At 44.2% G+C, this 16,175-nt stretch overlaps 1 protein-coding gene across 2 annotated transcripts in view; it reads left to right on the top strand.

The window, feature by feature from the left end:
- The window catches only part of OTOA (otoancorin), a 96,482-nt gene extending 80,719 nt beyond the window's left edge, over positions 1 to 15,763 (top strand). Inside the window, exons 24-29 of one of the 2 annotated variants that reach the window (XM_005591453.5) lie at positions 178 to 333; positions 7,185 to 7,327; positions 7,644 to 7,780; positions 8,305 to 8,402; positions 12,104 to 12,299; positions 15,506 to 15,763. In XM_005591453.5, coding sequence (XP_005591510.3) covers positions 178 to 333; positions 7,185 to 7,327; positions 7,644 to 7,780; positions 8,305 to 8,402; positions 12,104 to 12,299; positions 15,506 to 15,576 — 801 coding nt within the window. In that variant the 3' untranslated portion in view covers positions 15,577 to 15,763. The remainder of the gene's footprint in view (positions 1 to 177; positions 334 to 7,184; positions 7,328 to 7,643; positions 7,781 to 8,304; positions 8,403 to 12,103; positions 12,300 to 15,505) is intronic. The other variant, XM_065536845.2, reaches the window with a different exon arrangement.
- The last annotated feature ends 412 nt before the right edge of the window (positions 15,764 to 16,175 follow it).

A 16,175-nucleotide genomic window follows, 5' to 3' on the forward strand; every position in this document is an offset into this window, starting at 1 on the left:
ACTTATGAGAGCTCCACCCTTATGACCTAATCATCTCCCAAGGCCCAACCTTCTAATATTATCACATTGGAGATTAGGTTTTAACATATGAATTTTAGGGGGGTACAAACATTCAAATCATGGTGTAAATACCATCACCAGTGTTCAGTCTATTCTGTTTTCTTTTTTTGCCTAAAGGTTTGGGACATGCCTTCTTACTGGAGAGAACACCATATCGCCTCCCTAGGGCGCATTGCTCTGGCTCTTAATGAGAGTGAGCTGGAGCAGCTGAACCTCAGTTCCATAGACACTGTGGCTTTTCTAACCCAGCAAACAGAATGGAGCCCGAGACAGGTGGGTGGATGTTTCTGGGTCTTTTAACTATTCCGTATTTATAAGAGCTGCCTTCGTATTCTTACTGTTAATTTCATCATCACTGTCATGTTTGAGTCCGTTGCTGTTGACTGATTTTTATCTTAGTTCTGGGTCGTATTTTCTTTTTTTGTTTGCAAGCCTAGCAATTTTGATTGGGTGATGAGCATTGTGGATTTTACATTGTTGAGTATTTGATTTAGTTGTAGTTCTTTGAAGAGTATTGGGCTTTGTTCTGTCGTACACTTAAGTTACTTTCAAATCAGCTTGATCCTTTTGATGCTTCCTTTTGAGTTTTGTTAGGGCAAGTCCAGAGTGACCTTTATTCTGTGGTTAATTTATCATCATTACTGTGACATGATTCCTTTGAGGACACTACCTAATGCTCCATGTATCCAAGACCTCTCTACTCTGGCTGGTGAGAACGTGAACTATTTCCAGCTTCACATGAGCTCTGGAAGTTGCTCAGCCTAATCCTTTCTGATTACTGATGACTCTTTTCCTGCCTATGTGGAGTTTCACTCTTTGCATGTGCAAATTAGCAGTCAGTACTAGACATCTCTGCAGATTTCTGGAACTCTCTGCAGTTTCCTCCTGTCTAATACTTTGCCCCACAAGTGATAAGTGCCCTGGCCTCTCTCAACTTGGATCTCTGTATCCTCAACTCGACTGGGCCACTGGGCGTGTTGTGGTTCCTCTTCCTGATCTATGTCCTGGAAACTGCTTTTTGGCAGTAAGTGAGGGTAATTTTAGGGCTGATCTTGTTTGTTTTTCTTCTTTTGGGATTATGATTCTGTGTTGTTCCATATCCGGATGCAGTTGTCTGATATATTTTGTTAAATTTTCTAGTTGTTTATGGTGGGTGGACAATTCCTATGTTAATTAATCCTTCATGGGCTAAAGAAGTTTTCCCCAGAATTTTAATTGTTTTGATTGGGAGAGAAGTTTAGGGTGTCTAATCCACTGTACTGCTGGAAAGGGAAATCTTAGCCCTTCCATGTTATCTTCATTCTCAGGCAGCTCTCTCAGCAGTCATTTTCAGCACTAGGCTTATATACAAACTAATTAACAAGTCCATAAAAATGTGCCACTTCTTTATTAGTTTTTGGAAAAACCCCAGCATTGACTCCACTCATGGAGTTGCCCACCCCTGAGCAACCACTCTGGTCAGGGGTTGAATATGTTGGTTGGCGAGGCCTGCATCAGGGAGTGGAGTCCATCTTATCACCATCTCATGACCACATGAGCCGCGTGGGGAAGGATATGTGGTAGGCTGATTACGGTCCTCCAAAGGTGTCCATGTCTTAACCCCTAGAAGCTGTGAATATGTTAACTTATGGAGCAAAAGGGACTTTGAAGATGTGATTAAGGATCTTGAGATGGGGAGGTTGTCTTGGATTATTTGGGTGGGCCCAATATAATCACAAGGGTCCTTTTAAGAAGGAGCAAGGAGGGTCATAGATAGAGAAGGTGACATGATAATGGAAGCAGAGGGACTAGAAAGAGATCTGAAGGTGCTCTGCTGCTGATTTTGGAGATGGAGGATGGGGCTGTGAGCCAAGGAAATGCAGGTGGCCTCTTGAAGCTAGAAAAAGCAAGAAAATGAATTCTTAGATCTCCCAGAAAGAACCTATCCTTCTAGTCCATTTTAGGATGTACAGTCTCCAGAACTATAAGAGAATAAATGTGTATTTTTTAAAGCCACTGTATTTGTGGTAATTTGGTAGAGTAGCAATAGGAAGCTAATAGAGGGTAATTTTCCAAAGAAAAGTGTGGATGCTGAGCAGCCAAAACCAATGAATGTCCCCCTACTCTTACGAGCTTTTTGTAATCACAGTTGCCTTGTTTCATAACTCTGAGTGGCACCATTCAAACAGAATACAGTGTGAGTGGTGCCCCCCTAGAGCTGGGCAACATGCAGATCCTGGCCATGAAGATTACATGAGTTAAATACTTGAAAACGTTTTGAACAATGTCTGGTACATAGTATTCAATAAAAATTAGCTGTTTTCATAGTTGATATTGACATCATTGCGTTGTCATTATCAACATCATCATATCATTATCACCATCATCACAGCCCCTTTCTCTGGGTTAGTCTCCTCCTTTGCAAGATGAGAGGGTTAGCCCCAACACTCAGAGGTTCCTTTCAGTCTGATATTCTATCGTCCCATGGTTCTTTGACTCTAAAACTGGTTTTGACTAGTTTGAGAAGTGCCACATCACACTGTGCTATTAAAATCATTCTATTTGCAGTCTGGGAGAAACGGAAAAATACATCCAACTTAGAAACTAGGGTATCTCTTTCCCTTCGCACCGATTTTAATTCTCATGGATGGCAGTGAGATTTATCAATATGTTTGAAGAGGATATGAAAACCTAACATTTGCATGTATCATTTGCAGCCAGTTCTTCAACTTTAGCTCCCAATCAAACCTTAAATGCATGTTTCTAGATTAATAGTCAGACCTGACAGAACTACATTAACAGATAGTTCAGCTCAAAAACCAATATAAGGAAAATAACTATTATAGAAGCCAGAGGGATGAACAGAGGGATTGAAATCTTAAAGCTATTCATTTTTCAACAGTTAATATTTCCTAAAAGTGTTGGTGTTAATTGTCTTGGAATCATTACATATACGCTGGTCTAGTCACTCAAGGAAATATATTTTAACTTATCACCTTGCAGGCTGAGCTTGCATTTTCCGGGTTTCAGTGGCAAGGACAATTTAATACCACATCTTCAAAGTAATTTTATTTAAATTGTATTTTTGCACTTTCATTTTAAAGTGAGCATTCCTGATAGTTGAGGAGCCCAAATTGCTCTGAGTCAACTAGTGAAACCTGATTGTGAAGACTTAATAAGAAAAATTTGAAAGCTAACTTGAATCTCCATCTTTTCTCCACAGCCAAACACCTTCACTGGCTAAGAGTATAGGCCATGGATTCAGACTGCCTGGGTTTTGATGCTAGAACCATCATTTTCTTTTTTCTTTCTTTTTTTTTTTCTTTTTTAGATGGAGTTTTGCTCTTGTTGCCCAGGCTGGAGTGTAATGGCAAGATCTCCACTCACTGCATCCTCCGCCTCCCAGGTTCAAGCCATTCTCCTGCCTCAGCCTCCTGATTAGCTGGGATTACAGGCATGCACCACCACACCCGGCTTATTTTGTATTTTTAGTAGAGACAGGGTTTCTCCATGTTGGTCAGGCTGGTCTCGAACTCCCGACCTCAGGTGATCCACTCGCCTTGGCCTCCCAAAGTGCTGGGATTACAGGTGTGAGCCACCGTGCCCGGCCAGAATGATCATTTTCTAGCTATGTGATCTTGGCCTAGTTACTTCACTTCTCCATGCCTCAGTTTGCTCGTCTGCAAACTAGGGAAACTATTAATACTTACCTCATAGGGTTATTTAGGAGGATTAGATGAGATAGTATGTGTAAAGTGGTCAAAGTAGTGCCAGCACACAGTATGCACTCAATAAATGTTAGCTATTACCACTTTTGATATACAGTCCCATTAAGTCAATGACATATAAGTCTAAGCATGGTGTTACTGAATCCCCCGCCCCCATAGTAGCTGTGAGCTTTGTAATCATGGAGGACAACTTGATGAGGACACTGACCAGTCCGATTTTCAGAAACATGAGAAGTCTTCCTGAAGCCAGTCTATTACATGAAGGCAGCAAAGTGAAGCATGTCAAAGACTATATATTGACCATGACTTCTGTAAGTCACTCACTCAGATGTTGTTTCATTCATTCATTCATTTACTCAAGAAGTACTTATTGAACTCCTACTGTGTGGCAGGCATTATGCTAGGTGCTGGGGACTCAGTGGTAAACTACCTGGATATGGTCCTTTTCTTTTGGGTGCCTACTTGGTGATACAGACAAAAAAGTGAGTAATCAAAGTGAAAAATTTGAAAAATCATGATAAGTGATGCAGAAAATGGACAAGGTACTCATGGGAATAGTGGAATGAAGGGCTGTTTGAGGTGAAAGAGTTCAGAGGGCAGTTTTCTCTGAGTAGGTAGCATTTAAACAGACCTGAGGGGTGGGAAGCACCAGCCCATGAAAATGGAATTTCATTGCAACATTTCACAATCTTCCTCAACACTTTCTCTCAACACCTTAATGGTTTATATTGTGTGATGGGGATGACTAACATTAAAGGGAGATGGGGGCTGGGCATGGTGGCTCATGCCTGTGATCCCAGCACTTTGGGAGGCTGAGGTGGGTAGATCATTTGAGGTCAGGAGTTTGAGACTAGCCTGGCCAAAATGGGGAAACCCTGTCTCTACTAAAAACACAAAAAATTAGTTGGGTGTGGTGGTGGGTGCCTGTAATCCCAGCTACTCAGGAGTCAGAGGCATGAGGATTGCTTGATAGAGGTTGCAGTGAGCCAAGATCATGTCACTGCACTCCAGCCTGGGTGAAAGAGTGAGACTCTGTCCAAAAAAAAAGACAGACAGAGAGAGAGAGAGATGGGAAGATTGACTCTAGCCTGTGATTTTCACTTTCAATTAGCGGTCTGTCCTTGGATGTCTCCTCATCTTTGCCTTGTGAGGTCTCATAATCTCTTTTACTTGCTCCCATGAGTACTGAAGGAACCAGACTTTATTTTGTGAGACAGAGTCTCACTTTGTCACCCAGGCTGGAGTGCAGTGGTGCAATCTTGGATCACTGCAACCTCCACCTCCCAGGCTCAAACAATCCTCCCACCTCAGCCTCCCAAGTAGCTGGGACCATAGGCACATGCCACCACGCCTGGCTAATTTTTGTATTTTTGTGTAGAGACAAGCTTTCACCATGTTGGCCAGGCTGGTCTCAAATGCCTGACCTCAAGTGATCCTCCTGCCTCGGCCTCCCAAAGTGCTGGGATTACAGGGGTGAGCCACTGTGCCCAGTCTAGACGTTATTTTATAGCTGATCTTCATAGGATTGGCTTGGATGCTTTCTCAGGTCCTACACAGGTAGATCGAATGAATCAGCACATGTTTAGTTACAAGTGGCAGAAAACCCAACACAAACTGGCTTGATCAAATAAAGGGGCTGAGCACAGTGTGTGGTGGCTCACACCTGTAATCCTAGCACTTTGGGAGGTTGAGACGGGCAGATCACTTGAGGTCAGGAGTTTGAGACCAGCCTGGCCAACAGTGAAATTACTTCTCTACTAAAAATACAAAAATTAGCCAGGTGTGTTCGTGCCTGCCTATAATCCCAGCTACTTGGGAGGCTGAGGCATGAGAATCGCTTGAACCCAGGAGAGGGAGGTTGCAGTGAGCAGAGATCATGCCACTGCAGGCTGGATGACAGAGTGAGACCTTGTCTCAAAAAAATAAATAAATACATAAATAAAAAGGGAATTGATTGATTCTCATAACTGGAAAGTTCAGGGGTAGTGTTCAGGTACAGCTGGATCCAGGATCTTTAACACTCTTGGTGGGAATCTGTTTCTTATCATGTTTTTGAACTTTGCTTTTCTTTGAGAGACAGGCTCTATTCCTGCATGTGGTAGGTTCCAGCAGATCCTTGTGTATATCCTTCTAAGTTCAAGTCCAGAGTAAAGAAAGCTCTTCTCCTAATGCTCCACTCAAAATTTGGTTCTGGTTGACTCTGGTTAAATCACATGTCCTATCCAGAACCAGTGACTGCAGCTAGGCTAAGGTATGAATTGAATTTCATCACTCCTGGAACTCGGTGCAGTTAGCTTTGACTGAACCACATGAAGTAGGAATACAAGAGAGGTGGTTCTCCAGAGGAAGTCATGAATGATGAATAGCCACTGCTAGAATTATGAAGACCTATGCATCAGCCCCCTTAAATCAAGGCTTAGTTTAAAATATTTTGACACCAAAGCATTTTGTGTGTTACTCTCTGGAATTGAAGAGTAAACATTGGAATTGAAGGGGTAAACATATTTCTGTAGGACCATAGAGGAAGAAAAAATCATTCTGGCTGAAACGTCATGAAGAAGGTGACATTTGAGTTGACACTGCCCCTCCCCCCCCCCAAAAAAGGATGGCTGCACTTGGAAGTGCAGAAGGGCATTTCAGATGAAAGGACGGGTTTGAACAAAGGCAAAGAGACAGGAAATTATAAGGTTTTGTTGCGAGGTTGTGGAAAGGCCAGGTGTGGTGGCTCATGCCTGTAATACCAGCACTTTGGGATCTCGAGGTGGGTAGATCACTCAAGGTCAGGAGTTCGAGACTAGCCTGGGCAACATGGTGAAACCCTGTCTCTACAAAAAATACAAAAAGCCAGATGTGGTGATGTGCACCTGTAATTCTAGCTACTTGGGTGGCTGAAACACGAGAATTGCTTGAACCTGGGGAGGCGGAGGTTGCATGAGCTGAGAGTGTGCCACTGCACTCCAGTCTGGGTGACAGAGCAAGACTCCATCTCCAAAAAAAGAAAAAAAAAAAAAGAAAGAAAGAAAAGAAAAAGAAACGTTGTGGAAAAAGATACTGGAAAAGTTTCGATCTTGTTGCAGAAGAAGTTGTATGTCCAAAGTGTCTGAAGGTCATAAGAGTGACTGAAGGAACTAAGCAGCAGACACAGACACAGGACACAAGTGCCTTTAATATTGGTGAAGGATATAAGAGATTCATTGCCTGAAGACACCTCCACAGTAGGGGACATACTCAGTTGAAGTAGCATCTTAAGGACATTAACTTGGATGCAGAGGCCAGGATGGTTTGGGGTGGGGATTCCTGAGGAGTAGGATGGGAGATCAGTCAGAAGACTACAGCAACAGCTTATTAATCCCCTCAGGCCTGGGGACCTCGATCATTCCTGGAGAGTTTATCTTTTATTCTTACTATATTTTTTAGGCTGAATCCATTTTGCAAGGGTTCCTGGATGATTCAGGATACAATATCCAGGACCTGAAGAGCTTTCATTTGGTAGGACTTGGTGCAACCCTGTGTGCTATAAACATAACTGAAATCCCACTTATAAAGATCTCAGAATTCAGGTAACTAAAATATGAATGTGCAAAATGGCAAATGGGTTCATCCATCCATCCATCCATCCATCCATCCATCCATCCATCCATCCATCCATCCATCTAGATATTCCACCTCCTGACACTTGGCACCTTTCTGGGCTAAAATCCCACTGGGCTAATGGGATAAGCTGGATCTGCTCTGCCTGCTGAGCCTACCTAACTTCTGCACATTGTGTGTGTGTGTGTGTGTGTGTGTGTGTGTGTGTGTGGTGTGTTTGTTTGTTTGGTTTTGGCTGAAGAGTCCAAACTCAGATTATATCCCTCCCTCTTTAACCACTACCAGGGTGGTAGTGGCCAGAATTGGGACCCTGCTCTGCAGCACGCATGTCTTGGCTGAGTTTAAGAGGAAGGCTGAAGTCGTGTTTGGGGATCCCACTGAGTGGACCAGTCCTGTCTTGCAGGAGCTTGGGACCATTGCAGGTAAGACTCACCCTGAGCATGCCTTTCTCTCCCTTTCCAAACTTAAATGTGGGGACACAAAATAAAACATGATCCTTGGCCACGTGTAGCAAACATCAGTGGCATTACAGTAGAACCTATATTTCATGATTTGAAGTTGCAGAGGGTGAGTCTGCAAATCTGCTTTTAAAACAAGCTCTCTTGGAGATCCTTGTGTACACTAAAGTTTGGAAAACCACTAGTTTAGAATGTGATTTAATTGACCCCTAAGTAGTTTTATACAAAATTTGAAAGTGTGTAAATTGAAGTTCCTTCTGGGCATGCGTTTCACTGTAGGACGCCAATCAGGGCTAATGTGACCCACATTTTTTTTTTTTCCTGAGTTGATGAAGGAACTTGATTCCCCAGTGTGATTTCCAGGGCCTTTTGTAAGGAATGATGCTTGCCTAGAACACTCAGATCTGAGCATTATGAAGCACCATTAATAAAACAAGCGGAGTTCTGATGGCTTGAACTAAACCCCTGTGATTCCTTTTTCTCCCCAGCTGGATTAACTAAGGCAGAGCTCCGGATGCTTGACAAAGATTTGATGCCATATTTCCAGCCATCAGCAATAAAATGCCTTCCTGATGAGATATTCAAAGTAGGTGCTCAGTTCTTCAAGGAGAAAGGGGAGCTTGACCCCATTTCAAATCACACAGGGAAACAGATGATGGGCCTTAGAATTTAGAGACTTGTGGCCAGACTCTGCTGATGGGGTCAGGGGAGATCTATATGAGTTTAGGTGTTTTTGAAAAATACTTTTTCTTAAAATTACATATGTGTTTTAATTATATTTATTTTTATGGTCACCTTCTCTTCTTCTAGCAGGTGGTACTGATTTTCTATTTATGGTGGTATGAGGTTCATAAACCCTTACGAAAACCCTTGGGGACAGATATAGTTCAGAATTGAGAATTTCTCAGATTTTAAAAAGATTATCCTGTACATTTACTGTATGTAACTTCATACCCCCAGCAGTGCCTGGGGAAGCACCTTGTAAGCAAACACATTAATATTTCTGTGAAGAAATCTGTGAGAAGCCACGCTAATTGGAATAAATAGAGATTATAAATAAATAGCCTCACATCACTTCAGGTCAAGTTTTGCTGATAAATAAGTTTGACTTAAACTTTGGGGGAAAACTTTCAGTTTTCAGATTATTTTTGGACTTCAGAATTGCAGATGAGGGATTGTGGACCTTTTAATATTTCCTTTTAAAATACGATTAAATAAAAATATTTTAGTTGATTTAGGTCAGGCACGGTGGCTCACGCCTATAATCCCAACACTTTGGGAGGCTGAGACAGGCCAATCACCTGAGGTCAGGAGTTCAAGACCAGCCTGGCCAACATGGTGAAACCCCATCTCTATGAAAAATACAACGTTAACTGGGCGTGGTGGTGGATGCCTGTAATCCCAGCTACTTGGGAGGCTGAGGCAGGAGAATTGCTTGAACCAGGGAGACAGAGGTTGCAGTGAGCTGAGACCACACCATTGCACTCCAGCCTGGGCAACAAGAGTGAAACTCCATCTCTCTCTCTCTCTCTCTGTGTGTATATATATATATATGTATTTTTTTCTCTCTCTATATATTTTTAGTTGATTTAAAGAAAAATATTAGGAAAATCACAAGAGGACAGGTGAAAAACTGCTATGGAAAAAATTGAGAGGGTGGAATTGGATCAATTGAAGTAAGGGAAGCAGGGTATCTAATGACAGGTCCTTTTTTTTCTGTCTGTGTACAAGATTAGGGGAGTATTTGGTGGGAATAGTCTGCTCTGATGAGGAGGCAGTGACCCTGGTGTTCCTGTTTGCTGGGTAATGTGGGAATACATTTTGTCCACCACTTCTGGATAAAACACACAAATCAGGCTCAACAAACTCCCCTGGTGCCACATCACTTGTTCATTTCAAGAAAGATAGCCGACCTTCAATCATTTCAGCACTTCGGACAGTTCCGAGCACATTGCAGGCATAATAGCTGTCTGAGGGCAATAAATAGCAGTTCTTAAGGTCATTGAGCAAATACCTGTTTCCCCTCTGGGGCAGTCTGCATGGGACAAGCAGCCTGGCCTTGGATGCTGGCATTTTGCTAAGCGCTTTCTCTTGGTCTTGTTTGGAGTGCTGTTGTGCTGCTTCTTTGTACAGGTATTTATCTATTCCAGAAATCCCTACCAATCACCTACATTGTGGCAGGCTCCAGGGTAGGTGCACCTAAGGATGCACAGGTGAAGGGGTTATCACACAGTGCCTTCAGGGGCCTGAAAGGTAACACAAGGTGCAGTAGGCTGGGTAGAGACCGAAGTGAACTGGAGAGCCCTGTCTAAATGTGGAGGCTGCTTCTCATCCCTAGCACATTCATGCAGTGTGGCCACGTGGGCCCAGGATTGCTGAATTTTCCTTTTTACTTTTTTCAAGAAGAAGTCAGAAATCTTCATTTTCATATGGAATCGCTTGATAATTAAATGTTGGCAGCCAATCTGAATTTATTTTTGAAAACACAGTGCTGCAGGCCTAGAGATTCAATCTGGCCTGTGGGTCGCAAGTCAGCAACATTGATAAAAGAGATAATTTTTAGAATACAGACTCTGTGTTAATGGTATATGGAAGCCAAAAAAGCACCTATGTGCTCACCCCACCGTGTGTGTGTGTGTGTGTGTGTGTGTGTGTGTGTGTGTAGTGAGAGGAGAGGAGGTGATGCTGAATTTTAATTTTTTTGAGACAAAGTCTTACTCTGTTGCCCAGGCTGTGCACTGGCACAGTGATGGCTCACTGCACCCTTGATCCTCTGGGCTCAAGCAATGCTCTCACGTCAGCCTAAGTAACTAGGACTGCACATTTGGCTAATTAAGCAAAACTTTTTGTAGAGATGGGGGTCTCATTGTGTTGCTCAGGCTGGTCTCGAACTCCTGGGCCTGTTAATCATTCTGCCTCAGCCTCCTAAAGTGCTGGGATGGTAGGCATGAGCCACGGCACTTGACCGACCAGATGCTGAATCTTTGAGGACAGCTAGTGATGAAGAAGAAACAGTGTTCCAGGCAGAAGGAGGTGCACAGAAAGGTGCTGCCTCTCAGGAACTGTAAATATTGGCACTCACTCTCCTGGAGTGAAGAATGCCAGGTGTGAGGCTGGAGAGGTGGGCAGAGTTTTTTCCAGGAGCCTGAACTGTGTTCTAGAATGGGGTGCCTGGAAGGGCTTTACACAGAGGGATATGATTCCAGGGAAGTATCTACCTGGACAAAAGAGGAGGAGAGGGTGACTGACAGGAGAGGAAGGGATAAGGGAGCATAAGCATCTTTCCCAGATTGTTCAGGGCCTTTAGAAAATAAACACGATTATGTAGAGTCCCCTTTACAAGAGCAACATCCTGCCATCCCAACGTATTCCAGTCCCATCGGAACGAGTCACCAAGTCCTTTGATCTGAAAGTGACTTCAGAAGACAGCTTCTTCACAGTCTTTGAAGACATAGTCTGGCCAGCAGAATTTCCTACTCATGTTGTCCATGGCAGATATCACCAATAGATGACTGCATTTTGCCTCCGTGGAGCCCTCACAGAGCTCATCACATGGTGCTCAGGCAGTCAAACCAAAGGATCAGAATCAGTCAGCAGAGGAGATGAGTTCTCTGTGCTGTCTCACATTTATCCCCAAAGCCCAGGGAGGCTGTGTAATTTTTCCAAGGTGACACAGCAAGCATGTGGCAGAGCAGGGGCTCAAATTCAGGCCTCTGGTCTTTAAGACCTGTGTTTCCCCCTCCACATCAGTGTTTCAGGAGGTGGAAGACTTGAAGCACTGGAAAGCTGGCTTGCATTGCATTAAACAACATTGCCACATAGGGAGGAAATCATGCCTCTCTTTTCAACTCTCTGTTAGTACTTCTAATTACCTCAAGGAAGAAGTGTCAATTTAACACCTATATAGTACATTTTATATTCTCTCTCTCTCTCTTTTTTTTTTTTTTTTTTAAGACGCCAGGGGTTCAGATATTGTTGGTGGACAAATCTAGCTAGGATTCAACAATATTGTTTTATCTTTGTTTTGCGGCTCCTATTTAATGCTTGCTTATGGCAAGTCTGCGGCTTTCCATTTTTGGAAATTTCCATTTTAAAATTTCTATTTTTAAATGCATTTATTTTGGTAGTGCAAGAGTGATCTAATTTTAAGGAAACATCTTAAAGAGGACCACACATGATACACACAAGGAGATGACAAAGTTGTGCGCATCCTGTGCCGGACGCCCGAGGTGTGGGAAATCCGGGGAGGGGCCCCGTGTGAAGGTGCTGCCCCTTTGCCTCCCGCAGGAGCTGTCCGCGGAGCAGATCGCCTCCCTGGGCCCGGAGAACGCCGCGGCGGTGACCCACGCCCAGCGCCGGCGGCTCAGTCCGCTGCAGCTGCAGAGCCTCCAGCAGGCACTAGATGGCGCCAAGACTCACTCCTGGCAAGACGCGCCCGCTAGCGCCGGTCCCACTAGGACCTCATCCTCGCGTTCTCCCGCAGGTGAGCAGAGTCGCCCTCTGCCCCGTGTCCCAGCCTCACTTTCCTTCCCTGTCCTCCCTGTCAGGCCTGGGGTGGGAAGATTCTTAAGATTCAGAGCGGGGTCTCTGACAGTCACTGGGGATTCTGCCCTCAGTGAAAAACCCAAAGTTCCTATCAAGCTTCCCTACCAAGTTTCAGGATTAATGATTCTCAACTATGGCTGCACTTGGGTGGTGGGCATTAAAAATCTTCCAGTTCCCCGGCCCCTATCCAGAACGAATCCCATCAGAATCTCAGGACTAAATTCATTTTAGTGGCTCCTTTGCAAACTCCCTCCTCACTATCCAATAATAATTAACTATTATTATTATTATTATTATTATTATTTTGACTCAGAGTCTCGCCCTGTCGCCCAGGCTGGAATGCAGTGCCACGATCTCGGCTCACTGCAACCTCCACCTCCCAGGCTCAAGCGATCCTCCCACCTCAGCCTCCCAAGTAGCTAGGATTACAGGTGTGTGCCACACACCTGGTTAATTTTTGTATTTTTAGTAGAGATGGGGTTTCACCATGTTGGCCAGGCTGGTCTTGAACTCCCGACCTCAGGTGATCTGCCCACCTCAGCCTCCCAAAGTGTTGGGATTACAGGTATGAGCCACCAAGCCCGGCCTTGTCCAATATTAACTAATTCAATCCATGTTTACTGGGCACCTGCTATGTTCCAAGTCTGCCGTAGGGGCTGGGAATACAGAGGTGAGCAAGATAGATAAGGCCCTCTTGTAAATGAAGAAGATATTTCAAATCTGACAAGACCAGGGAGGGTGATAATGACTAAGGGCTGAGCTAAGATAGAGAAGCCTCTCCAGGGAGTGGCATTGGATCCTGGGAACATGACCTTCTTTCCTTTTTCTCCCCCATGCCTTTCTTACATCTCTCCCCCTTTCTCCTTCACTTTCTCACTTCTTTGTGATGCCTTCTGTTCTTAACACCACATTAGGACCATGCTTTGGGGAGATAGCTTCTAACAAGCCAGAGATGTCCCCTGCCCTCGTTGAGCTCTCAGTGCAGCCTGGCGGGGAGGGAAGACATGTGTCCTGGTGAGCACGAGGCAGTTGCTGGGTGCTGAGAGGGGGAACACACAGGGAACACACATGGGTCAGGAAACCTCCTAAAGTCAGTGATGTCTCAGGTGAGACACAAGGTGAGAAGAAGATGGACTTAGCGAGGTGGACAGTGTCCCAGGATTAGGTACCGGCATGGACAAGTACCCAGAGAAGACAGAGGACTTGGTGCTTGACTAAAACCTCCACTCTAGCTTTTCCTGACTTGAATGTCTTCCTACCCTGGCTTCACACAGGGATGGTGAATTGGGGTATTCCCCATTTCTGCAGCCACAGTGGCCAGAGGTGGCACTTGAATACACAAACCATGCCTTTTAATGAATTATATTATTACTTTAAAATACTTTTCGTTGAGGCTTGTCACATTGGCTCATGCCCGTAATCCTAGCACTTTGGGAGGCCGAGGCGGGTGGATCACCTGAGGTCGGGAGTTGAGACCAGCTTGGCCAACATGGTGAAACCCTGTCTCTACTACAAATACAAAAATTAGCTGGGTCTGGTGGTGGGCACCTATAATCCCAGCTACTTGGGAGGCTGAGGCAGGAGAATTGCTTGAACACTCGGGGCGGAGGTTGCAGTGAGCTGAGGTCCTGCCAGTTCACTCCAGCCTGGGCAAAAGAGCAAAACTCCATCTCAAAACAACAACAACAACAACAACAACAAAATTTTCATTGAAATATGATATGCATATATTTAAAAGTTATTTGTAAATGTTATAGCGTCTTACACGAATAGATAATATGCACAATGGATAATGCACAGGGTTCCAAATATATAAAGTCTGAAAGGCATGTAGTGAAACCTTTTCCTCCATCCTGGGTCCCCCAGCCACCCAGTTCCCTCTCCAGAGGCAACCAATGTTACCAGCTTCTTATGTATTTGTCCAGAGATATTCTATGCATATACAGCAAATCAAATATAGATGATCTCTGCACTTTTCACAAAAGCTTATTATACACCTTGTTCTGCACCTTGCATTTTTCACCTAACAATACACTTTGGAGGAAATTCTGTATCTGTGCACAGGAGCTGTGCCATTGTTGGTTTTATGGCTATGCCATAACTGTATTCAACCAGAGGTCTGTAGATGGACCTTTCAGTTGTTTTTTTTTTTTTTTTTTTTTTTTTTTTTGCTGTTATGAATAATGCTGCAGTTCCTGACCTGATATAATTTGCATCTGTGCAAATATGTCTGTAGGATAAACTCTTTAAAGTGAGATTGCTAGATCACAGGGTCTGCATTTATAATTTTGATGGATGTTGGTCGGGCGTGGCGGCTCACGCCTGTAATCTCAGTATTTTGGGAGGCCGAGGCAGGCGGATAACTTGGGGTCAGAAATTTGAGATGAGGCTGGCCAACATGGTGAAACCCCGTCTCTACTAAAAATGCAAAAATTAGCCAGGTGTGGTGGCACGTGCCTTAGTCCCAGTTACTAGGGAAGCTGAGGCAGGGAAATCGCTTGAATCTGGGAGGCGGAGGCTACAGTGAGCCAAGATGGTGCCATTGCACTCCATCCTGGGTGACAGAGCGAGACTCTATCTGAATTTTTTTTTAATGGATGTTGTCAAATCCCCTGCAGAAAGGTGTGATGGGTTTTCCCTTGAAACAGCAGTGTCAGAAAGTGATGAGGGTGCCTTACAAAGATGTCCCCTGCCTGTCCCTGGCTGGGCAAGATCCTGGATGCCCCTCCTTCATTCACCCCAAAGGCCTAAGTGAGGGCTGCCATTGGGTGAACCCTTCCTATGGATCAGAGCCCTAATCTTTTGTTTCCTAAACTTGCTTAATATCAGAATCACCTGGGAGAGATGCTTAAAATACAAATTCCTGGGCCTCCTGGCAGACTTGCTAAATCAGAATCTCCAGGGGATCCTGGAATTGGTGTTTTTAATAAGCTCCCTAGTACATGCTGACTGACACAATCTCATTTAATTCTCACTCCCCCACCTCTCCTCCTCTTTGAGGGTCATTGTTCCCATTTAAGAGATGAACAAATCAAGGCTCTGCATCAAGTGGTCCCAGAGAGAGACTCGGGGAGTTGGATAAGACATGTCTACCTGCTTGCTGCTGGGACTTCATGTGTACTCTTACTTTGTGTTTGCTTTTAGGAGCTCCCCTGTCGTGGGATCTTTGGCTTGGTTGTCCTCTGCTTGTTCTAATGGCTAAGCTTCTGTGGTGAGTGGCCTGAGCGCATCGTCCTGTGTTGCCCCAAGCAGCTGGCCAACGCGTGTAGAGACACGATGCTTCAGACGGTGGGAGACCCTTCCCTGGATCCAGACCCTCATCTAGGGCAGGGAGACCCCGGGGCCATGATGGTGAAAATGCATCCAAACTGAAAAATAATTATTAAAAATGATCTTGCAAATTATTTTTAATTTTTTTAAATTTTAATTTTCATGAGTACATAGTAGGTATATATATTTATGGGGTACATGAGATGTTTTAATACAGGCATGCGATGTGTAATAATCACATCATGTAAAATGGGGTATCCATCACCTCAAGCCTTTATCCTTTGTGTTATAAACAATCCAATTATACTCTTTCAGTTATTTTTAAATGTACAATTAAATTACTATTGACTATAGGGCCGGGCACAGTGGCTCACACCTGTAATCCCAGCACTGTGGGAGGCTGAAGCAGGTGGATCACCTGAGGTCAGGAGTTCAAGACCAGCCTGGCCAACATGGTGAAACTCCATCTCTACTAAAAATACAAAAATTAGCTGGACATGGTGGTGCGCGCCTGTAATTCCAGCTACTCGGGAGGCTGAGGCAG

The sequence above is a fragment of the Macaca fascicularis genome, chromosome 20, assembly GCF_037993035.2.
Source record: "Macaca fascicularis isolate 582-1 chromosome 20, T2T-MFA8v1.1".
NCBI classification, from domain to species: domain Eukaryota; kingdom Metazoa; phylum Chordata; class Mammalia; order Primates; family Cercopithecidae; genus Macaca; species Macaca fascicularis.